Source organism: Diceros bicornis, chromosome 16, assembly GCF_020826845.1.
Source record: "Diceros bicornis minor isolate mBicDic1 chromosome 16, mDicBic1.mat.cur, whole genome shotgun sequence".
Taxonomy (NCBI): domain Eukaryota; kingdom Metazoa; phylum Chordata; class Mammalia; order Perissodactyla; family Rhinocerotidae; genus Diceros; species Diceros bicornis.
In genome coordinates, this window is record NC_080755.1 from 53512904 (window position 1) to 53538649 (window position 25746).

At 37.2% G+C, this 25746-nt stretch overlaps 1 protein-coding gene across 1 annotated transcript in view; it reads left to right on the top strand.

Moving 5' to 3' along the window:
• Positions 1-25746, top strand: part of PHLPP1 (PH domain and leucine rich repeat protein phosphatase 1) — a 228319-nt gene that overhangs the window by 192108 nt on the left and 10465 nt on the right. Inside the window, exons 11-14 of the mRNA XM_058557266.1 lie at positions 2819-3019; positions 5878-6040; positions 16197-16327; positions 20971-21075. Coding sequence (XP_058413249.1) covers positions 2819-3019; positions 5878-6040; positions 16197-16327; positions 20971-21075 — 600 coding nt within the window. The remainder of the gene's footprint in view (positions 1-2818; positions 3020-5877; positions 6041-16196; positions 16328-20970; positions 21076-25746) is intronic.

A 25746-nucleotide genomic window follows, 5' to 3' on the forward strand; every position in this document is an offset into this window, starting at 1 on the left:
GATTTGTTACTGCTTGTTCTCTTAATTAGTAGAAGAGGGTTGCATAGTGAAGAGGGTTATGTGTACAAAACATTTCTTGGCACATTAGACAGTCTTTTATAAGTTAATACAAAAATCTGTAACAGAGGAGCTTGAGGAGGTTATCACATCATGTTGAGTTGAGACCAAACAGTGCTTTAGGACTTGAGCTTTTTTGGAGGTTTTGAAAGCAGGAGATGGTGTTATATACCCTGTGTATTGAGTAAAACTGTCATCCATACTGGAGAAATTTTGCAGAATTAAAGTATTTACTCATTCTGGTGGAAGTACAACTCCTAGACGATTAAACCAATTTAGTTTGTCTCCTGCTGAAACATTGTGAGGTTGTGGGACAAATGTTATATTTTTAAGAGGATGGGTATTGAATTTAATTTTCCTGAGACCATTATAATCAAGAATCTTTTTAGCCCAATTGTTTGCTCTCTATTAACTAACAAGATGATTCACTCAGACTTTATTCCATTCAAATTAAATCCTTTGGAACCAGCCCATGTAGTTTCAACTTAGTTTCATTTCCTGCAGGGGTAGGATGCGGTTTTTTTTTTCCTTCCTTAACTTCTCATAAAGAGTACATAGCTCCTCCAGTACAGGCAAATTTCAACAAGAAGAGAGGACAAGTCTTTTTGGAAATCACTTTCGTCCCTTCATTCAGATGTTGTGAGGGATTTTTAAAGTCCCTTTTGCAGCTTTCTAGATGAGCATTCACTAGTCAGTCTTTTTTCCTTTCAAAACAATGTTCCCTCTTACTGGCCTAAAAATATACAGGCATTCATGAATTAATTTCTCTCTCTCTTCTTTTCATGTGTCTATAACTACATATTTCCTAGAGAATTGTTTTAATGAGATTGTCAGATATTGTCCCAGCCCCAGTCCATGATGTTTTAGGGCAATACATTTTTAATTTCTTCTGCACTGAAGACATTCTTAACAGGGTATTTAAGTCAGGTGAAATAAATGGAACCTAAAGAAACAGACTTGTAAAAATACTTGAAAGTATTGTGGTACTAGAACTGGTTTCCTTCCTAGTTCAAAACCATTTCAGAAACTGCATGAATGACCTTTATTTTCTTCTCTGTAGCGCACACGACTATAATTTCCCATGACTATTTATGGTCTGTACAGCCCTTTTCTAACTTCCTTTTTCTTTTTCTTTTTTTTTTTAAATGTCACCGGAATACGTGTTTCTTTAATGGAAAATGTTCTATTTTGGGGAAGCTGCTTTTCCTTAGATAAGTAGTGAAGTTGGGTGTGTGTGTGTAAGGGGGCGGGTTGCAAGATTGGGGAGTATTACATTAGTGGATTGAGAGTTTGGAATGACAGTCCTGGTGATGACTCCTGAATTCAAAGCCTTCTTTTTATCCAAGATTAAAAATAACTGTACCTAGTATTCCATATTCTTCCTTTTTAAGGAAGATTTTATTCTTTTTTCCTAACATATGGCGGAATAGTCCTGAATTGAATGCTGAAAGTTTCAAACCCAGGTGGTTTTGAAATGAGAGAAAGGCGTTTCATTAGCAGGGTGGTTCCAGTGGGAAAGCAGGGCAGCTTTGACCTTGGTAACAATAGCAGGTGAGTCCTGTGGGCTGAGCACTCGCCATGTTCTGGTTGCTGCAGCTTCACGATGGAGCACACCCAGTGGAGATCCGTTGTGAAGCCGGAGGGTTGTCTGTCTGACTCATGAGCCACACACAGTGCCTGCTCTGTCCTTCCCTTCCCTTTTGAAATGATTTGGAACCTGAGCCCAGCAAGGCTTCTGTTTCAGTTCTCCAGCTTTGCATTTTGCATTTATCTGTGTTTCACAATGACTGTGGAAGGATTATACTATTTTGACAATTTTAATTGTCAAGTGAAAAACGTTCTTTATGTTTTAGCCATTGTTCACTCTATCATTTGGATAACTGATAGCATATATATCTTATTTGTTTGTTAATGTAAATTTTATTGAAGTATAATATAAATACAAGAAAGGGGCCAAATCATAAGTATGGTACTTGATGAATTTTCTCAAAGTAAACACACTTGTGTAACCAGCACTCAAATCAAGGACCGGAATATTATCATATTAATCAGAAACCCTCCTAGACACCACCTTCCTTCCCTGATTGCTAATGCCATAGATTAGTTTTGCCTGATTTTGAACTCTACAATAATGGAATCATGCAGTGTATCCTCTGGTATCTGGGCTTCTTTCACTCAATTTATATTTGTGAGATTCATCCTGTTCATGCGTGTAGTTGTAATTCTTCATTTTCACTGCTATATACTATTCCATTATTTTAATACAGAGCAAATTATCTCCTGCAGTTGTGAATATATGTCAGTAAAATGTGGTTTGGACATTATACTAAAAAGGACTTAGTCACTATGTGATTTAGTTGTATTGTGATGTAATGCCTAATTGTTTTATAAGAGCTCTTTTATTTAAAAATAGGCAGTTGTTTTTCTCTTCCTTAAGACAGAGTATTTACTTTACCATATCACTCTCCCTTCCACTCCCTAGCAGCTATAAAATTAATCAGTTCCTCTCACTTTTGTGCTTCCATAAAAATTGATTTCTATCTCTTTGTATTTAACCCACATGAATAGCTATTGTTTTCTTCATGGATAATGGGGTCGCGTATCCATGCCTGCTAAAGCCGGAGTCTGTCTTTAAATTCATGTTTCTAAACCCAGTTTCTAATATGCCAGGTATCAATCAGAAAACTTCTAGGTTTTTTGGAGGATTCTGGACTAGCACTCTGGCTTATCAGTGGGATTCTGTTGCATTTTGTCATTGTAGCCTGAGATTTCTGAATGCATCTGCGAACAAACTGGAAACCCTTCCTCCAGCCACACTTTCTGAAGAGACGAACAGCATCTTACAGGAGTTGTATTTGACAAATAACAACCTCACAGATAAATGTGTGCCCTTGTTAACAGGACACCCCCATCTGAAGATCCTTCACATGGCCTATAACCGACTTCAAAGTTTTCCAGCAAGGTAAAAGATCACAAAGTGATGTGCATTGCGTTTCTGAAAATGGATTCATAGATGGCAAGGCAAAAGCTAAAATGTTTATTTCCCAGATAATGTAAAGCTTGTTCCTCCTGATTCTGGTTCACAGTTCTCTTTTATATAGGTCATGATCAACATGCCCCTAAAGGGAAATGTGTTAGTTTTTCTAATATGAATGTATCCGAAGATATTCTTATGATTTTGAAATAAGAATTCTATGAGCCATAGAATATTCTTATGATTTTGAAATAAAGTATATTATTTATTAGGTGTATTTTTTCTTTTGCTTCTTTTTAACCAGTTAAATTAATTTTTAAAAAATTAACCTAATATGGTGTGTGGGAATTAGAACATGAACTAGGAAGCTAAAGGTTCTTAATTAGCTATGAGCTTTTATACTTGGACTTATGGTATAAAAAGCAGTGGTGGCCTGTGCAACCATAGAAACTGTGTGACATTACAGATAAATTATGGCTCTCAGAAGATTCCATTTTTAATTCTGTTTTAATTTTAATTTTTAGTTTTTGAGAGCAGTAGCATTGTGTCTATCTTTGAGTGACTCTACACACTGAGCTCGCCGTGGCGCGTTTACTCTACTTCCATGTCATTGGCATTTATCCATCTAACAAGTTAGGACTTGGAACACACACCCACGCATCAAAGAAGCAAACACAAACCCCTCTGGTATTCTGCTGCTAACTGCCACTCAGCACTGGGCCAAAGCAAAATATTGGCACAGCCTCCCTCTGCTGCCATTATAGCTACGAGTCTGTTGAAACCCTTACTAAAGGAGGAAGGCCCAAATACGAATTGACTTAAAGTACTGCTCTGTGTTTTATAGTATATATTTATTTTTAAATTTTTTCTTCTCATTTGATGTTAATGATTAAACTTTTTATTCTTTTTTTACTTCAGTGTACTTTTATTTTACTATAGAATGAGGTGACGATATTTTTGGAAGAAAAAATGGTAATCACATAACAATAATATCTCTGAAAGGGCTCATTGTCCTATTTGAGATGGTGAATGACTAAGCCCTGCAGGAGAAATCATCATCAACCCAAATTCTGAGCGTATCCTCCAGGGATCCATTCCAATTGTAATCACCCTAAGTACGGAGACGTTTTTTAGGCACCTCATAAAAATCCATCTTGCTATATTTCTGTCTCTCTGGGGATTGTGATGTGGCACAGTAGCTCCCCTACAAGACCCCGAGTTCCTTAAGAGTCAAGACTGATTTTACTCCTTTAGCCTCATGTCTCACCCGAGGTTGGGCCTGGGATAGACTCTCAACAAATGGTTGCTGAATCAACAAATGGTTGCTGAAATGGTTGCATGAAGAACATGCTCCAGCAATCAAGTCCTTCTCCGGCCACCTTCTTTCTGTGTTGAGGGATGGAAACTTCTTTAACTTTTCCTTTCTTGGGCCTGATTTCAATACTTTCAATCATTTTTCATGCCCTATTACCCACTGATTTCTTTTCAAAATATGATGACAACGTATTCAGATAATAGTCTTACACATTCAGGCTTCAAATCCATTCAGATGGATTACTTCATAGTCTGTGTATATAATGTTGTTTGTAGCATATCCTGATACCATGTTGGATGTTCACAGCATTAAAAGATCTGATTTCATAAGGTAAAAACTTTGTTCTTGTTGCATCTTTGGCATATATTTATTTTCAAGATAGGCAAATAAGATAACGTTTATTTTTGAGAGATAATAGGAAAAAAGTAGTAAAGGGTTTCTTGCTTAATTTTTTAAAGATTTGTTGTGACAAATGAAACCACAGCAAGCAGAGAAGACACCAATAACCGTAAACTAAGTGATTCCGGTTGTAAGTTTGAGTTACACTCACTGGGAACCCTGTGCTTCTTGGAGTCCAGCATCGCCAGTGGTTGAAAAAGGGTCAGAGGGGTGGTAGATGCTATCATAGGATTGTACAGGTGGAGGTTTTTTTCCCTCTAAGTTTATAGAAAATTCAAGAAACCCTAACCCTGGAATTTTTCTTTATTTGGTTACTGTAATTATTGATTAATATTATTAAGATTAATTATAGATGATAGATTAAGATTGAACAATAAAAGTCATTCTTAAACAAAAGTGTTAAATAATATTAGGACATGTTATTAAGGGAAGGTCAGAGAGATTCCTTCTTTGTAGATGTTTAGCAGGAGTTGAGAGAAATTTCTTTTGGGTGTGGTTTGATTTGGGCATTGCCAGAAGGTAGGGAGATGACCCAGATGACCTTTCAGCATACCTCCTACTCCTCACCACCACCTTGTCATCACGAATAATGCCGGAGGAATTTGTGAAGTGGGGTTTTAGGAGAAAGCATATTTTCATACAAGCTATAGCCCTATTCTCTACATCCCCTTGAGTTTTCAGTGCAGGTACAAAGCAATCATACTCTCAGACTATGCTCTTTTAAAGCACTTGTATTGGATTAATGCTAACTTTTGACCCATTTGAGTAGGATTTTCACTGGAGTTCAGACTAAGCTACATAGCAAAGTGATTGTTGCCAGGATAACTTAATTCACACATGGAGTTTTAAGAGGAAAAAGACATCCATTTTTCTTTTTGTTACCAATTTGAAGAGTTGAAGTTAATAGTTTTTGTTTTATAGTAGGAAAGGAGGTATTAAAATACTTTGATACTCAAAAACAATAGTGAAAAAATTGTCTTATTTGTTAAAATGACTATTACAAGTGAATCTTTAAAGAATATTTAGGGTCATAGTAAATTCCCCTTTTGATTCTCATTATATATTATTTTCTTTTTAAATTGCCTTATAATTATTTTATGACCCCCTACCCCTTGGATTTTCTCTTTTTTAGTAAAATGGCAAAACTGGAGGAACTTGAAGAAATTGATATCAGTGGGAATAAACTGAAAGCCATCCCAACAACTATCATGAATTGCAGGCGCATGCACACCGTAATTGCTCACTCCAATTGCATTGAAGTCTTTCCTGAAGTTATGCAGCTCCCAGAAATCAAGGTATGTGGTTTGATTCCATAAACTCCAAGCTTCAGGTCAGCAAAGAGAATTGTTGTCTCTAATTCATCAATTCAGGATGTTTGCACCTTTGTTGGATTTCCTCAGAAGGAAGACTCTTCATCCTTCCTAACCACTGGGCTACACTGTTGAGTCAGGAGAGGAAAAAAAACCATAAACAAAAAACACTGGATGGGCAGTTGGGCTTTGTCCCTAACTTGCTGTATGACATGAGACTAGACACATAGCCACCTAACTCTTTCCCATCCAACAATACTTGTCCTTCTTATTTCCAGGGTGGTTATGAGGCTCAAAGACTGAGTCAGATGTGCAGCAGTTTGAAAAAGTTAACAGTACCACTGCCCACCCCTCCCCGCCACTTCCCCTGATTAAGTGGCACCCACCACCACAGCACCCAGTTAGTCCTAATTCCTTATGTAGATATAGCATCATTACTGTCACCAAACATTCATTTCAATTTAATGAAACTGGCAGAACAGATATTATTCCCATTCGATCAGTGAAGAAACTGAGGTGCTAAAAAATGAAGGGATTTGTGTGAATGAAGACAGCAAATTGGTGGCAGAGGTAGTCTGCAACTCCTGACTTCTGACTCAGGGTGAACTCATGGGCTGAAACCAGCTCACTAGAATGAAAGCCATCTAGCAACTTTTTAGTCATGGATCTTTTTGGTGCAAAAGTCAAAAGTTCTTTATATATAATGTAGTTTTTCATTTGCATCTTAGCATTTCTGGTTATCAATTTTTTGCTTAATAAAAAAATAACTCAGTTCTTTATAGATTTGGAGCATGTTCTAATCTCCTGTAAAGGAGCAAGTCATCCTACTTGGCCATTCTTCACTTTTCAGACACTTTCAGATATAAACTTCAATGTACCAGATTAAGAAATTATGTAGACATTTGAAGACACTTTAAATAGCATGTGTAATTTTTCATCACAGCAGTTTTTATTCATTTACCTGGTTGTGGTCTATACAAGCCATTTTATAAGTGTGTGCATGTGTGTGCCTTAAGCCATGAAATATTTTACTTTGAGCACACTGTTGTCTGATACATCACCATGGCATTTTAGAATATTTATTATAAATTAGCAGAAATATTTTGCTTTTACTTTCTGTGTAGTACCTTCCACGGTGGTCAAGAGGCATGACTCTGAAGGGAGACAGACCTAGAGTTAGATCCTGGCTAAACTTAGTGAACTGCTCCGTTTCCTCTTATGTAAAATGAGGGAAAGAATAGTGAGTGCTTCCTTTACAGTACTGCAGTGAGAATGAAATGCAATAATACGTGTAAAGCTTTTGAAATAGGAGTGGCACATAGTAAGAACTCCATAAATGTTAGCTATAATTAATACAAGTCCTCAGTATGGTTCAACTAGGGTGCTGATTATGTGGAACAACTGTTTTGGCTAGTGATCAACAAAATCCAGGCAATCTATTACTTAAGCAAATGCTTCTTTGCCTCCAGCACAGGAAAGATGTTGACAGCTAAGCTTTCCAAGGGCTCCGCCACCGCCCGTTACTGGACGTGGGGGCTGTGCTGTGGGATCTTGTACAGGGGCTTGTTAAACTGGTGTTTGTGCACCCTGCACTGAGACACACCAGCACAGGGAGGGGAGAGTGTCAACGTTAACCTCCCATTTGCTGGTCTTACTTTCTGTATCTGTCTTTTAATGTTATAGAACTCTTAATTGTAGATTGATGTGTGGGGTTTTTTTTAAGTGCCTGGTTTAAAATACAGATACAGGAAGACATTTAAACTTTTCCGGTTGGGCTAGATTTTGCAGAATATGAATCTTGCTCTGTGAAAACAAATCCTCGCCTAGACCCTTGCTTGGATTCCTGAATGCTAAAGTCAGTGCCTTCTATTTCTGTTTAATTCCATCCGTTTTGTCTTCTCCCTATACCCTGCGTTACAGCTCCTTTTAAAATTTTACTTCTGGCATTGCTTTTTAAATGGTTTTCCTTCTTTTGTTCTTTGATTTTTTTTTTTTTTTTTTTTAATCGCAGCTATTATGTCTTCACATTTTCCTTATGTTAACAGCGTCCAGTCTTTCTGATCCGGCTCTTCCATTATCAAATAGATAGAGATTTTGTTGTTGGGGTTTTTTTTTGGAAGAGGTGAACAATATCAAGTATCTTTATGTACAAAAGTATAAATTTTACAGCCCTGGACAGGTAGTGTTATTGAAAAAGTAGTGGTTATATTATTTTAGAACTCTGAATTGATGTTTTAGTGTTCTTTCATATGAAAATATTCCAAGTTGCAATATGAGTACTTACACACATTTAAACCATCCAGAAGGAAATTTCTGGTAAAAATAGTTGCTGCATCTCAAATAATAAAATACCTATGAGAGTCTTCACTGCAAACTGAGCCCTAAAGCATGTTTTTAATATAAAAGAAATAATTTTTTTCCTAAGTTGAAATACTCCAGCCTATATTAAAATTTTATTTGCTTCTTGAAAATAATTGTAATTGCAAAGTATTTCATAAAAGGTATTAAGATCATTGCAATTACAAAAACTTAGCAGATAACATATTTTAAAGAGAGTTAAGATCTTAATGTATTTAACTAGCTAGTTTTTTTCCAAGCAGTCTCATCTTTTAAGACATTAAAGGAAAATGCTTATTCACCACTTTGTTACCAAAGCTATCAAACCAGTTATTTAAAAGAGTAAACAAGTCCCCTGACTAAAATATATATGCTAAAATGTAATTTTAAAAAACTTGAAAAATTAGGCCATTATTCACTTACTCCTAAAACAGAGACTATATATATCCTCTAATCTTAGATAAAATTTAGATCTGGCCTTTTTTCATTTTGGTACATTCAATGAGATCTGTTAAAGTGGTCATCAGGCATCAATTTCTATACTTGGGCAGGAAGGTCATATAAGTTGTTATTAAGAAAAAAGTATATTTTTCAGAGTTTTTTAGTGTGCCCAAGTGGACCCAAAGTCATAGTACTTTTGTTCCTTAGTATTATTGTCTTCACCTTTGTTTAGCACTTTCAAATTAATCTTGCACACACCTACCACCAGTCCTATATTCCTGGAGCAGGTTGTGTTCTGTTCTGGTTCTAAGATAGACAGTCCTCCCTCTGGATGTAGATCAGCTAGAGAGGAAAACATGATCCCAGAGTCCCACATAAACCGGACTTGGCTTGGCTGGTCTGGGGCCAAGTCCCCACTTAAGCTTCTAATAGCTGATGAACCCAAAAAGCAAAGGTGGCCATGATTGGTTCCCCTTGCTCAGAGACCCTTCCACAGAACCACATAGTAGTCACATGGATAATGTAAGAGTTTGGCAACAAAACCCAAGCTTTTAGTTGAGTATCTTCCAATAAGTGACTTATTCTAATCTTTTTTGAAGTGTGGTTTAAGCAGATGAAATAAATGTGTGGCAGAAATGGTGAATGAAATCAGTAATTTAAACACCATATCAGCAACTTCTTTGTCAAATTTTCCGTGTTCCTGTGGTGTCTTGATTCTAATTACTGGGTGAACAGCATTTTTTAAAGTATTTTAACTTCTCTTCAGAAGATTATTTTCATGTTTGTCCTCTGTGGTAATAAACTATTTGGATAAGTTAAGTGAACTCATCTCTAGAATTTGTGTTATTTTCACTGGGAAATGGCGTATGAAGTATTTTTAATATGCCACACTTTTGAGAACAATCAACAGGAAGTTGAATCTCCCTTGGAATCAAGCCCCGTTTGTTGTTGTTTCTAAAGTGAGGTGACAGAGAGAACAGCTCAGTCATAAAGACACAAAGAAATGGAGAAATGTCTGGATCAGAGTGGATGAAAGAAAAGAGGTTAATTCTTTGGAAAGTAGGATAATGGAAATGAAAACAAATCAGGGACCAGTTAGGTGTCAGTTGGGTGGAGTAGTTGACCTAGTAGACTTAAAAGGTCATCTAGGCATCTGTACTGCATATTCAAAACCAGAATCCAGGAGCAGTCATCATTATGGTCCTGGAATCTGAGTAAGTAACAGTTACTTGGGAAATTTTCTAACAGTTGGGGAATCTGATGTCCGTTCCTGTTTGGGACAGGGTTCCATACAAGGGCTAAGGAAAGAGGAATGAGGCAATGTCTACCAGGAGGTGGCCATTTAAGCCACTTTTCTCCCTGCCTCACTAGCAACAGACCAGTAGGAAGCTAGGACTACAAGTTCTCTCTCTTTCAAAATTGGTGTAATGAACTAACTCAGGGGCCAGCCCCCTGGCTTAGCGGTTAAGTGCGCACGCTCCACTGCTGGCGGCCTGGGTTCGGATCCCGGGCGCGCACCGTCGCACGCGGCCATGCTGAGGCCGCGTCCCACATACAGCAACTGGAAGGATGTGCAACTATGACATACAACTATCTACTGGGGCTTTGGGGGAAAAAATAAATAAATAAAATTATGAACTAACTCAGACTAGTTTGTTTGATTTTTTAACTTCAGAGCCATGTCTTCTCCAACAAAAGACTTGCATGCATCATATGAAGTGGGTTATGTATCCATACAGATAAACGACTGGTCCTCTGTGAGCTCATGCATATTAAAAGTCCCTTTAGAGATGCTCTTGGAGAAAGGAACACTTGTGACAATGAGTCCACAAAGGAGTAGGCTCTGAAGTGGTCACGATCACGCTCTTCAAACTCTTCCATCCTAAGGGTAAAGAGAAGTGAGCTCATACTCCCAGACATCTGGAATATGGCCTGGAATCACCTGTAAATTTCCTTCAAGTCTCCTTTTCAATCTAAAATTACATGCTAATTTTGTGTTCTACGTTTTCCCATTTCTGTTAGTTTTAATGTAAAAATAAAGGCTCTTCCTCTCCATAATCTTTGAGTAAAACTGAAGCCCCCAGAAGCATGGGCCAGGTGCCCTGTAACCAAGTCCCCCTGCAATGGTACACATGACCAATTTTAAGAAGTGATGATGTAAAGGAATTGCTCAGTTTATGTAAGATGCATTTTCTTAAAGTCAAATTTTGCAAATGATTTAGTTTTAGTGTTTAAGAGAATTCGCTGTTTGGAGGAGTGGAATACCATTTGGTGGAATGAGGACTTTTTTAAAACAAATTTTTACCCTCATTGTCATTTTTATCAAATTGTTGCCAATAAGGTTTCCTAAATCTAAAATCCAGTTGAGAAAAATCACAGATGGTATATGCAAATTTAAAAGGAAGGCTTTATACAAGATTAAAGGTCTTCTTTTACAACTCCCTGGAAGATGGAGAGGTTTAAACATTGTACATTTCTGAATAATTACAGACAAATATGATTTTATGTAAAAAGTAGAACTTTGGCTTTGAGGTCTGTGTTTGAGGTACAAGGTTCAGACTGGCTCACTTAGTTAATAAGTTTACTTAGATGTATGAACATCCTACAGTAATGATCACTTAGCCTTTTACAACATCAGGACTATATAGTAGTTTAAGTGTTATAAGAGAATTTGCCTGGAAGTTATATAATGAGAAATAATACATGTATATGTATATTTATTTTACTATTAAGTTAAAATGTTCTAGTTTCTATATAACTGTAAGAGAGGGAGGTAGTACAGACTGTTTCCACATGAGACACGATCTGTAGTCCTCCATTTAGTCCCTACCTGCCTCTCCAGCTGCATCTTCTGCTCTCAGGCCCAACCATCTCCAGCCACACCAACCACTCATGGTTCATGTCCTGGTGCACCGCGCGTTGTTCTCGTCTCCTGCCTGGTGCACGTGCTGTTAGCTCTCCCTAGATGGCCTCCTGTTCTCCTCTGCCTCATTATCTTTGACTTTGCTTCTTCACAAAACTTTCCTCCTGGAAAGCCCTCTCTGAGGTCTCAGTAGGTGCCCCTTTGCCCTCACAACGGTGCACACTGTGCATATCGTTGATCACGGCAGCTGGAGGTAGTATTATTTCCCCCTCTAGCCTAGGAGTTCCTTGGAGTGGGGACTGTGTCTGCCATCTCTGTAGATCCCTGATGTCCAGCTTACTGTCTGCCACTTTGTAGGTGCTAAATAAATGTTCTTTTGAATGAATACTTGGATTTATTTGCTTCTTATCAATTAAAAATTAAAATTAGTGAACCTATTCAGTGGGGGAAACATGTTATACATCAGCAACTTTTACCTTGTGAGGGCAAGGGAATGTGAAAGGTGATTGGGAGCCCCATTTCTGGAACTGTCAGAGCTGTTGGGAGCACAGTTGAGATGGTGGACTAGCTGTGGTCTGAAGAAGGAAGGAGCACAGGGTTGCAGGATCTCTCAGAGCTAATAGGGTAAGTTGCTATTTCAGGGCAGTACAGGCAGATAGTATATTACCTTACAATATCAATAATATTATATATTATTTGGCAGATACTATATAATACACTGCTATGAGAGTTGATATGCCCATTAGTAATGTTTTATGAGGAAGACATAATAAAGATATTGGAGCTTTTGTGATAATTATACTTTAAACTATACATCTGATCGAATTCCTTTTTCTTTAAGATACACTGATTATTTTTCTATGCTCTTATCTAAGTGTATTAGCAATAATTTTCCTCTAAATCATGAGTTCCTTCTCAACTATGAGTTATCTCACTTTTTCGGAGGGTTGGATAATTCTATTTTGAGTGTTCTTACCAGAATTTTGACTATAGCAAAGTAATTTTTGTTAACTATATCCTAGAATGGGCCCGAAAGAGGGAAAGGTAACTTTCTGTTAGTCACGTTTTAGCCAGATTTGACATTCAGTTTAACAGTGTATTTTCAGAAAATTTTAGTGCATTAAACATAGAGATACATATCTGAAACAATATAGAGAGAATATGTTGGTACTGTTTTTTTCTCCCGTCTCACCTCAAAATTTTCTGTTTTCTTAGTGGTGGCCATTACAATTATTCAGCCAACAACTGTTGGTTGAGGATTATTAAAAGAATAGGAAATAGTACTTGTAAGTAAAGCAAATCTATGTTAACAGCAGTAGATTGGCACCAGGTACCAACGTCCTGTAATTTTTATGAACAAACTTCCTTCAATGTGCAGAGCTATAAAAGGGTGTTTCTCTGCTTATCTGCAGAGAAGTTTTGTAAAGAAAATAGTTGCCTTCTCATGCAGAAATAAACAATCACATTTAAAACGTATCAGAATTGCATTGCAGTGCTACTTACTCGAGACCGAATTTAACCTAAGCACATGGATCTCCGTTCCCATCCTAGCAGCTTTAATTACTGAAGCACCTTCTTATAAGATTCATTCATTTATTCATTCAACAAATAATTGTCTACCAAGCACCAGGCAATCAGTAGTTTATTTGTTCATCCTTTCAGTGAAAGCATTTGTTGAGCATCTACTCCTTGCAATGCACTGCACTTAGGATATAGGAGGAGAAGAAACAATCCCTGCTCTCTAGGAGGTCATAGTCTAGTGGAAGAAATAAATAAGCAGATACTTGTAACAAGAGACATCTCATTGAAACAAGTGGTAGTGGAATTGGCATTGTGTTGAGTCTTAAAGGAATAAGGCAGATTTTACCAGGTAAAAGGCAAGGATAGGGCCAGCTCCATGGCTTAGCGGTTAAGTATGCGCCCTCCGCTGCTGGTGGCCCAGGTTCGGATCCCGGGTGTGCACCCACGCACCGCTTCTCCCGCCATGCTGAGACCGCGTCCCACATACAGCAACTGGAAGGATGTGCAGCTATGACATACAACTATCTACTGGGGCTTTGGGGGAAAAATAAATTAATTAATTAATTTAAAAAAAAAAGGCAAGGATAGCTTAAAGAGTTCCATTCACGGAGAATATTATGTGCGAAGGCACGGACAAATGAGAACATGACACATGCAGGAACTAGAATTAGCTTTGACATAGCTGAATATAGAGTGTGAGGAAGCAAGTGGTGAAAAGTGGGGACAAATAAGGGCCTTATTTGACCTACCACGGAGTTTGGTGACAGATTGGAGGGCAGTGGGGAGCAACTGAACGACTGAAGCTGGAGTGTGATAGTTGGAATAGACCACAGCAGAGAATCACCCTGACAGCATTGTGGGGAGTGGGTCAGAGGGAGGAGAGGCTGAAAGCACAGTTAGAATGCAGTGTAGTCCTCCAGGGGAAGCGTGAAGTTGGTTGGAACAGGATAATGGAACTAGGCGGAAGGGAACTGGCTGCAGAGAATTAAAGACTTGGTGACCAAATGGGCCTGGGGGGTGCGGGGGTAGTGCGTAAGCACGATCTCTAAGAAGATCTGCATTACGTAACACCACCTGCATTCTCCTTATAAATAACTACCCTACTGAACTCATTTTATAATTTGGAAATTTAAGGAATAAGCAATTTTACATCTGCAGAATTCTGCAAGTTTAAATCTTTAGGTAACATTAAAAAACATTGTTAACCAATTTCATAAAATTCAAGCATGTTCTAAGATATCTTTAATCTTTCCCTATAATGCATGCTCTGACCTCTGAATTTGTTTCTGTCAACTACTTACATTCTAAGTTACCCACACTCTCAGTCCTTAAGCTCACGTTTCATCACTACCCGGTAGATTGTATTTATTCCAGTTGTTGTCTTATCTGTGCTGATGTATACTGACTATACCAACAGAGTAGCCTGTTGTTGACCAGTATTATCAGTTTTTCATTAAAGTCCAGTTAACTATTCATGCAACCGTTATTTATAATTGGAAAAACAAAGCAAAAGGAAGATGACCATTTCTCTATTGTTAATGTTTAGGTTAAGTGAGTTATTGTACTCCTTCTCCAATTATTAAGGCTACTAAAGGGTGATGCAAGTGAACATATGGAATAAGTCAAATGTAATGGAATTGTACCTACATTTATGATTTTTTTAAGTTTTTTTTAATAACAAGACTACAAGAAAAAAAACACTGGTTGTGTTAGGATGTTAAATTTAAGAAGTTTTTTTAAGCTTTTCTATTTGTCTGACTTTTTGTAATGTAGTTATAATGCTCTCATAATATAAGAGTAATTATTTAAAATTGCAATATAATTTTGTAGCATTGCTACTGTTTGGGAGCAGGGGTGTGAAACAATTTGTGTGGAAACATTGTATTGTTTGAAGTCAGTTGAGACTATATTTCTCCAAAAATATAAGTTTTCATAATCTCCAATCCATAATCCATTTAAATTCTTTAAGAATTTTTCCAAATAAAGATGATTTTGTCCACTTTTAAGATTCTGAAATTCTTGGATACAATTTGCCTTTCAAACCATCTTAAGACTTTTAATAGATTCTTTAGGCATTTTTAAAAATTATAATAAGGTGCCAACTCAAGCCAGATAATTGAATGCTTTATGCCCCATTCTGCCAAATTGTGGGTTACACATTCTCTTATCCAGAAAAATTGCCAATTACTCTCGTTCTTTCTTGTGTGTGGTGAGCCTTCTTCTACCCTGGTTCCCTGTTCCCATAACGGAAGTGCAGCACTGCATTTTAGGGCTTACCTCGTTTAAGCCTTCCTTTGGTTTTGTGAGAAAGGAGGTGTTATTCCCTTTCACAGATAACACAAAATTTTTGTTTTAATCAATATGCTGACCCTTTTTCTGGTTGTTTTCCAGGTGATGTTAGGCAGGAGCTATTGGAGAGTCTAGGTATCGCATCCTGGAGGGGAGCATCCGTGTTTGACTCATGCCTTTTCCCTTGCATGTAATAGGCAGGCCCACCTGCTAGTCTTTTACCAATTTCTTATTTAGCTTCTTTTGAATTATCTTCTCATTTTGAAAGTTTGTTCCCTGCCTTTTCCTCATTTTGTGTGTTTTTTGGTTTCTTTTAAGAAAGCCCTTGAGACTTCCATTTTGAGGTTATAACTATAACCTCATGGCCACAACAGGTGCGATATCCTAGCCTTAGGATTTTTCAGTTAATGCTTAATTTTTAATTGCAGTGATAAACTTAAAGGATAAATATGGGAAGAATAAAGAACATAGATTTTTCTGTGTTATTCAAAGCAAGTAAAAATTATAACTGCATTTAGCAAAATCTGTTTTAAATGTTTATGGCAGAGTAGCAGACAAACTGATTTTTCTGCATTTGGCCAGCGTAGTATAGTGAGCGGTCAGACTGGTTCTCCTGCAATGAGCAGGAGCATAGAACCACCTGAACAACTTTTCCAGGCCATCTCTTTTTGTTTCCACTTGCGCCTTTAGTGCGTGGACCTGAGCTGTAATGAGCTAAGTGAAGTCACTTTACCAGAAAACCTGCCTACAAAACTGCAAGAACTTGACCTCACTGGAAACCCCCGACTCGCCCTCGATCACAAAACCCTGGAACTGCTGAAGTAAGTATTTTTTGAAGCACTGCCACCCCATCACTGTTCACTGACAATGGAATTTATAACTTAGTAAAAACATTACACAGAATACAAAGCATCCGTTGACTTATTAGCTGTATCTACACACATTTGAAGTGACTAATTTGTGGGCCTGTTCAGTTCACCACAGTGGAGGGCCAGAAAAATTTACTAGTTGGATACTCATGTGTCCTTTCAGAAAGTTTTTGAGAAAATATCCAGACAAAAAGAGAATGAGAATAATTAATACAAAGAGGAAAATGGGATATCAAGTTGTAGGAAAGAGCATTGAACAACCAAGACATAACAAAGTCTCATTACTGATAATACACAGTGTGATGCTTAATGCAGATATATGAATGGATTTCCAAAGAGATGCATAATGTGGGGAAAATTAGCAATTTGAAACTAAAATCCAGATTGTTTAACAAAACTGGGAGTGTGGGATAGTTAGATCCTGCTAAGTCCTCTTCCTGTTTTGGGAAGGAGTTCATTGATGTTGTCTCATTCTTGATGTTGATGGAGAATTACAAGTTGAAGTTCACTATGTTAAACATTAAAGGTAACTTCATTAGAAAAGACGTCTTATGAGAATGTTCATCAGAGAACTCTAAATGTCTATCAGTAGAGCTAAAGAAATTGTGCTCCACAGTACAACTGAATATTATATAGACATTAAAAACAATGATGTAGAGTTGTATTACTAACTCAAAAGATCCCTACGTATGATGTTAAGTGAAAAGAAAGTTTACAAGGAAATTAGTAGAGTATAATCCCACTTTTTGCAAAATAAATTTGTCTGCCTTGTGTAGGTGTGTATGTGTGTGTGCACATGCACACCTAGAAAATGCCTCAAAGGATATAAAACAAAATGTTAAAATAGTGTTATTCTCTGGATAGTAGGATTATAGATGGGCTTTATTTTCTTCTTTAAACTTTTCTGAATTTTCAGAATTTTTTGCATTGTATCTCAAAGTACCAGTCTTGGACATTGACACACATTCGTCATTGTGTATGCCATCTGTGCTTAAACCCTGTTGTTAATGTCTGTTGCTGAAAGTCATCTTCCATTATCTTAGGAAAAACTGAAAAGCAGTAGAATTTTGAAAAGAAGAGTATATTAGTGGTTCATTAACACTAACCTAGGCTTTATTGCAAACCAAAATTTGAAAATCACTTAAGGTGATTCCTGGATGGAATTGGCCTGATTAGTGCCTGTTCATTGACATTTTAAGCACTTAATGGGAACATTGATTTTGATATGTAATTGAAGAATACAGCCTAGTAGAGTGTCCTAGGAAGCCAGAGCGGGACCTAGGCTCTCGCCCCTGTTTATCAGCATGTGAAGCCTTGGCTCAATCCCTCAGTCTGTCCAGACCTCAGTTTTCTCCTCTGTAGATGAGGAGGGTGGCCCACGTACAATCTAAGGGACTTTTCAGAACTAAGGTACATGGATTTTCAAAGCGTATTTCATCTTTATATGGGTAACTTTTGAGTATTTTTATTAATATGATATGAAATTTTGTGTTACAAATAATTATATCAAAACTTGTTAATAAATGAAAGTAGCTGTTTGGAAAAAAATGAAAGTTGAATTCTTATCACACACCAAAATGAATTCCAGCTAAATTAAAGAGTTAAATCTATAAAATGAAATCATTTTTAAAAGTAAGAAGAAATCATATGAATATATTTACAAGCCAGAAAAGGACTTTTTAGGTCAAAAAAGGGGGGAAGAAATCACAAGAAGAGAAATCAATATATATAGATTGGTTTTGATATTTGTTATGTATATATAAAAATACTTTTTATACATAAAAGTTTTAAATGTCTACTCTAAAAGCTATCCAGAGTAAATCTAAAAGGCAAATGACTAAGAAGAAACATTGGCAAAAAATGTGAAAAATAAAAACATTAATATTCTTAATAGAAAATGTTCTTATAAGGTCAGTAAGAAAAGAATTCACTCAAACAGAAAATAAGCAAAGGACATTAACATTTAACAAAAGAGGTACAGATAGTTACCTGAAAAGATCGTGTTCAACCAAGTATATCAAGGAAATGTTAAATAAAATATTTAAATGAAAACATTTTTCTTCCTCAAATTGGTGCTGCTGGAGAACTGTAAACTGATACAACTTTTCTTAAAAGCTATTGGCCCTGTGTATCAAGCTTTTAAAAATATTCACATACTGGGCTAGCCCCGGTGGCTTAGTGGTTAAGCTCGGCGCGCTCCACTTCAGCAGCCCGGGTTCAGTTCCCAGGCGCAGACCTACACCACTCATCTGTCAGTGGCCATGCTGTAGTGGCAGCTCACACACACAAGGAAAAAAATAAAAGAAAGAAAAAGAGGAAGATTGGCAAATGGATGTTAGCTCAGGAGAATCTTCCTCAGCAAAGGAAAAAAACAAAAACAAGTATTCACATACTTAGACCAAGGTTTTCTATGGCAAAAATTTATTCTAAAAAATAATCAGAAATGTGGTGTTCATTTTAGGCACAGAGATAGTCATCAAGATATTTCTAATTCTATTTAGGATGAATATAAAATGATAGGGGAAAATGTTCATGATGTAATTAGAAAAAAGATGCAAAACCATGTATGTAGAGTGACCCTACTATTTTATATGCATGAGAGAAAATCTATTTGTTAATTCTCTACAGTGAGCATGTGTTGCTGGAGGAGCCTGACCTACTGCAGTGAAGCATGTATGTGCTCTCAGATTGGAAAAAGAATTAGTAACAGACAATGAAATCATAAATCTCTTATGTAAAAATGTTACCTTCTGTTTAGCATCTCGAAGGTTGTGGCTTCTTAGTAACTGGGAAGAGTTTCCATATCTCATGTGTTACTTGAGCTTTTAGAGGGTTGGCCTCTGTTCTACATGAGCCGGGATAGGTGCGTGTGGTGACTCTTCCGTGTGACTGAGCTCCAGCTCTCAGCCTCTCTCAGACTCATTTAAAGCTGTAGCAGAGTCGACATTCAGGTCACTTCAGACAGCGGCTCAGCCACACTGCATTCAGCGCGGCAGAGAATGAGAAATTGCTGCTTCACAGGAAGGATTATGGGGGAGTTTAAGGATGATTTTTTTCTGTAATAATCAGGCTAGGAAGTAGGATTACTTTTTTGAAAGCTTTGTGTTCTGTAGAAATCATGAATGTCTTTAGAAATGAGCCTTCAGTTTTTCTCTAGAATTCAGAAAGCAGCAAAGATGTAGTCAGAGCCTTAAAGTGAGCCTAAAGAAACCCACTGCATTGCTTCCCATTGTACGTGGATAAAATTTGGTACCAGGTCATATGGAAAGCAAATAATGGTTGACTTTCTTTTTTAGTGCCCCTCTTTTATTGATAGGATTGAAAACTTTGGAAAGAGGATATATAGCCCTACTGTAAAATGAGGTATTAATTTGATTTCAGGGTTTTCTGTTGGCACCGTCTATGATTTTTATCTTTTTCCACTTTTTAGGATAAAGGAAAAAGTGAATGTTTGCTGGTAACTAAGAGTAAAAACTGTCATTTAACGAAATAGTTTTAAATTTCAAAGAAATTGCCACCAGCTATTTCTAGAATCAAAATGAATACTATTGGGTTTTGATTTACTTCTTAGAGTTGAAGGATTCTTTAGAAGGGTATTCAGTATTTGTTATATTTTAGAGTTAATGAATGCCAACAGATAATTTAAATTCTTGGGGTCATGACAATAGTGTTTAGGTGTTTTTTTTAAGTTAAGAGATTATACATATGCTTTTTCTCTTGTTTAAGTAATAGGGGAAAAAACTAGCAGCAGTTTACAAGTAAGCAGGATTTATTTCACCATGTGGTAGCCAGCCTTTTTAAAAACCTGATTCACATCTGTATGACTACCTGTTTGGGGACATTGAATGCTTTCTAGTAGGCTGGTTTCTAATAAACCCCGTTTCAAAGTTTATTGTTTTAGTATTTCTGTTTTGGGTCCTGTTGAACCAGTCATGGCGTATGGGGGCTGAGGCGAGATAAGAACTTGTCTCCCAGTTTAAATATATGTAGTAAATATGCAATTTATTGAAATGCCCCTCATTTACTTTGTAATTTTATAATGTTAGTCTTTGCATGGATGGTTGTGTGAGGAAGGAATTGGAAGCTTCAGGATGGCAAGTCCTCAATAATATCTGTGAAATATTTGAAGAGATGATGTTGGCAGAGATTGGATTTGAGGATGAATGTTGCAGAATTCTCTCACATCTTCGAAGCCATAATATAATTGTGGCTTAGAGTTTTCAAATCTGGGTGTTCATGTTGTAAGAACACACCCAACTTAATAGTGAAATTTTCTTTTCTCATGCCAAGCTTGAGAGCTGACCTTTTCATTCCCAGGAGAGAGCAGCCATCTAATGCAATGTGTGTGAAAGTCTCTAATAACCGCCATATGATGCTGATAAAAACTAATTTTCGTGCTCTGTATATATGCCCTTTTGTTTTCATTATGATGAGTAGCTAGTTCTTGTTGCTAATAAATATTTCAGACACATTAAACACAGTAAGAAATGGTAAGTATAAAGTGCTTAGCAGATGTTTTTCATTTCTCAGATAAAAGTAGCAATTTGCACGTGTTTGGTTTTAATGATTCCTGCCCCCTCCATTTCTCTGGTTAGTAATATCCGCTGTTTCAAGATTGATCAGCCTTCGGCAGGAGATGCGTCTGGAGCCCCAGCTGTATGGAGCCATGGCTACACCGAAGCTTCAGGGGTGAAAAACAAGTAAGTGGGTGAAACTTGGGAGTGAGAACCACCTCTGGCCTGCCTCCCTTCTTTAGTCGGGCAGAAAGAAGCCCAGTGCTGGCACACACTTGCCTCCTGTAGCATTTATTTGAGCATGTTTCCCCAAAGTGAGGCCACCTCATGACTTAACATTTGGACATTAGGCTAAGCCCTGCTTGGCATCACATACTCTCTCTTTGTGAGAGATGTTGCTAGGATACAGTGTAACTGACACATTATGTCTATGTGAGACTCCAGTGTTTGGAGAAGGCCTAAGGATTGAAATGCATCCCTGCTTTTTGAAAAGCCTCTTTATCTTTCTCTGAAGCCTGTTTACCAAGCAAAACAGGGGTAGTATTAAGGGAGAAGTAGCCTTGATTGTCCAGATTCAAGATCACTTACGTTATTGACCAGTCAGTGGTTCTGTGGAACTATTTCTTACAATCCAAATCAGCTTCACAGGAGTTTGATGTCCATTCCCTGTAATGTCAACTGCTTTTCTTGCCACCAGGGCTGTCCATCTTAATTTCTTTTTCTTCTCTGTTTTCACCAACCTTCCCTGTCTTAGAGGCAAATGTTAGTTTTCCTGAGATTTGTAATCAAGCTCTTCAGGCTTGCTTGCTTTTTATGAAGAGGTGCTAATAATTAGTACTAGAAAAGTAAAGAACCCTATAAATTAGAATAGTCATAATTTAATTAGCTAAGGTTTGGGAACACAAACACTGAGAGTAAGGGAAGAACAGAAAGTGGAGGATGATCCAGTAATAGCTAACATTAGTATTCAACCCTGGGTGCACATCAGAATCAGTCAGGCGAGGAACTTTAGAAAAAATTCTCCAACCTAGGCCCATTAAATCAGAATGTTTTAAAATCGCCCCCAGGTGATTCTAATGTGCACCCAGGATTAAGAACCACTGACCGACTAGCTGAATACCCTCTATGGAAAATGAAAGGTGGAATTCTGGTTGCCACGCTGACTGCTTTTCTTTGGGACAGAAAACAGTCAACTCAAGTTCTGCATCTGACACACTGATCCTTTCCTCTTGCCATAAGAGTGTGATTTGGCGTTGTGCTGTCCAGACAAGAGGCAGCCCCCTTTTCAACACCTCTGTTCCATTTGCCCAAAAAAGGCAGAAGAGCCCATTGTGCCTGGGCTCTGGTTGTTGCGTTATTTCTGTGTACTTTGCACTGTGTATCATTGTATTTGGGGGAGAGGAAGAAATTATACATCCTTTAGAGCACTCAAAGTTCCTTCCTAGAGATCTTTCTTTTTAGATTAAAAGACCTTACGTCTTACTGAAAAACACCAGTATGTGAAACTGCTTTCTTTCTTTCTTTTTTTTTTTTTTTGCTGAGGAAGACTGGCCCTGGGTAATATCCGTGCCCATCTTCCTCCACTTTATATGGGATGCCGCCACAGCATGGCTTGCCAAGCGGTGTGTCGGTGCGTGCCCAGGATCTGAACCGGCGAACCCTGGGCCGCCGCATCAGAGCACGAACACTTAACCGCTTGTGCAACTGGGCCGGCCCCGAAACTGCTTTCTAATTCAAGAACACTGGTGTGAAATCCAAGATTGGTTTTTAAACATCTCTGAATATTAAAATTTATTATCTACTCATATATATTAATAAAGCAGTGACCAATTAGATCTGTTTTTTCCTGTATAATTCCCCCTTGTACAATTACTTTCTTAAAATTTTTTGTTATATTGAAGTATAACATAGGTACAGAAAAGTACTTAGACGAGCATACAACTCTGTGACTTGTCCTAAAGTGAGCACACCTGCACACCAGCACCTGGCCCACACCTCAGGAGTCCCACGCCACCCCGGCCCCTTGCTTTTTCACCGTTTGGTTTTGACAGCAGAAGTTTCTCAAGTGTTTTCTTTTTGAATTGTAGATAAAGTAGTTACGTAAACAAGAGCTTTCTGCTTGCTGTCTTGAAGGAAGGAGAGAACTGTGGTTGTCCCCACCTCCAAATCTCCGTAGGTGTCTGTCCTCTTCTCTCCTCCCCTCTTTCCCCAGGGGTGCTGTGGTGTCTCCCTGTCAGGTCATTTCAGATCCTTTGGGGAAACCTGAGCAGGGAGCTACAGTTGGATAATTTAGGTTCTTCCTCAGACTGAAAAACAAACAGGAAGCTTCAGCAGAAAAGAATCACTATTATACTTTTTTTAAAAAACATGCTTTTTTTTACACACACCCCTATTCTGACTAGCAAGGGGAGCTTACAGAATTATAAGATGATTTAATATTATATTATTAAATTTTACTTTGCCACTAATTGCCATATAACTTGGGGTGACTTATTTTTCTTAGTAAATGGAGGCAGGAATTTCAAAGTACTGAGATGAGAGCCAGACTGACTGGCTTTGCATCTGGGCTCTATATTTATTTGCTGTGTGACCTTGAGCAGTTACTCAACCTCCCTTTGGCTTAATTTCCTCTTCTGTAAAATGACACTAAAAATACTCCCTGTCCTCATAGGGTTATAAGGATCCCCTGAGTTACATATGTGAAGTGGTTAGAACAATGTGTGCTATATAGTAACTCTTTTTAAGTGTTAGCTACTATTATTAATGATAATGGTTATTACTATTATTATTTGTCCTCAGACTCCTTAAGGGCAGAGACTGTATTTTCAGGTTCATATCTCTGTTATCTACCTATGGTACATATCAGGTGCTTAATTTTTTTTCTTTTGATTAATTTATATACAATATATTAATATATGTTAATTTATATATATAGTAAGAAGGACTATTTTATATTCAGTAAAATTCACCCTTTTTAGTGTACAGCTCTGCAAGTTTTGATGAAAGATTATCATTGTGTAACTACCACCACAATCAAGTTATAGAGCAGTTCCATCAACCCTCAAAATTCCATCATGGCCCTCTGTTGTCAGTTTCTCTCCCCACCCCAGCCCCTGACAACTCCTGATCTGCTTTTTTTTTCCATTAGTTTTGCCTTTTCTAGAATGTCATATAAATGGAATTACACAGTGTATAGCCTTTTCAGTCCGGCTTCTCTCACTTAGCATAGTGCATTTGAGATTCATTTGTGATGTTGCATGTGTTAGTAGTTTGTTCCTTTTTTATTGCTGAATATTATTCTATCGCATGAATATATTATGGTTTGTTTATCCATTCACTATTTGAAGGATAAATTATTTAGATTGTTTGAAGTTTTTAGCAAATATGAATAAAAATGCTATAAACAGTTGCATACAGGTTTTGTATGAACATGTTTCATTTCTCTTGGGTAAATACCTACGAGTAGGATTGCTGAATCATGTGATAAGTATATATTTAATTTTATAAGACTGCCGAACTGTTTCCTAATGTGGCTGTACCATTTTGCATTCCCAGCAGCAATGTATGAGAATTCTAGTTGCTGCATATCCTCACCAGTACTTGTTATCATCAGGTTGTGGTGGTGGTGGTTGTTTTGGCCATTCTAATAGTGATATCTCATTGTGGTTTTAATGTGCATTTCCCTAATGATTAATGATTGTTGATCATCCTTTCACATGCTTATTTATCATTGCTCCATATATCTTCTGGTGAGAATGTATTCTTTCACAGTTAAGTATGATGTTAGCTGAAGGTATTTTTGTAGACAACCATTATCAAATTTAGAAAATTCTCTTTAATTCCTAGTTTTCTGAGGGTTTTTATAGTGGGTGTCAAATTTTGTCATAGGCTTTTTCTGCATCAGTTGAGATGATCATATTTTTCTCTTCTTTAGTCTGTTGATGTGGTGAATTACATTGATTTTAAAATGTTGAATCAGCTTTGCATTTCCAGAATAAATTCCACTTGATGGTCATGATGTATTATCCTTTTTATATGCTGCTGGATTCAATTTGCTGGTAATTTCTTGAGCATGTCTATATTCATGATGGATTTTAGCCTGTAGTTTTCTTTTCTAATGATGTCTTTGCCTGGTTTTGGTATCAGGGTAATGCGTCCTCCTAGAATGAGTTGAGAAGTGTTTCCTCTTCTTCAGTTTTCTGGAAGAGTTGGTACAGAATTGATATTATTTCTTCCTTAAATGGTTGGTAGAATTTACCAAGAAAACCATCTGGGCCTGGAATGTTCTTTTGTTTTTAACTAAACATATAGTTTCTTTAATAGAGGATTATCGCTTTCTTCCTGAATGAACTTTGGTAACTTGTGTCTTTCAAGGACTTTATATTCATTTCATCTGGTTTTCAAATTTATTGGCATAAACTTGTTCATAATATTTATTATTATCCTTTTAATATCTGTAGGATCTATAGTGATGTCTCTCCCATCTCTCATTCCTAACATTGGTAATTTGTGTCTTGTCTTTTTACCCTGATCACTTTGGTTTGAGATTTATCAATTTTACTGATATTCTCAAAAAACCAGTTTCTGGTCTCATTGATTATTCTATGTTGTTCTTCTGTTTTCTAAGAATTTCAGTGACTTCTGCTCTTATTTTTATTATTTCCTTTCTACTTGCTTTGGGTTTGTTTTGCTCTTACTTTTCTAGTTTCTTAAGGTGGAAGCTTAGGTCATTGATTTGAGCTTAGGACATTAATTTTCTAAGCATTTAGACCTGTAAATTTCCTTCTAAGCAATTTCTTCAATAAGGTTGGAGAACATACTTTGAACGACTTGAATCTTGAAACTTATTGAGACGTT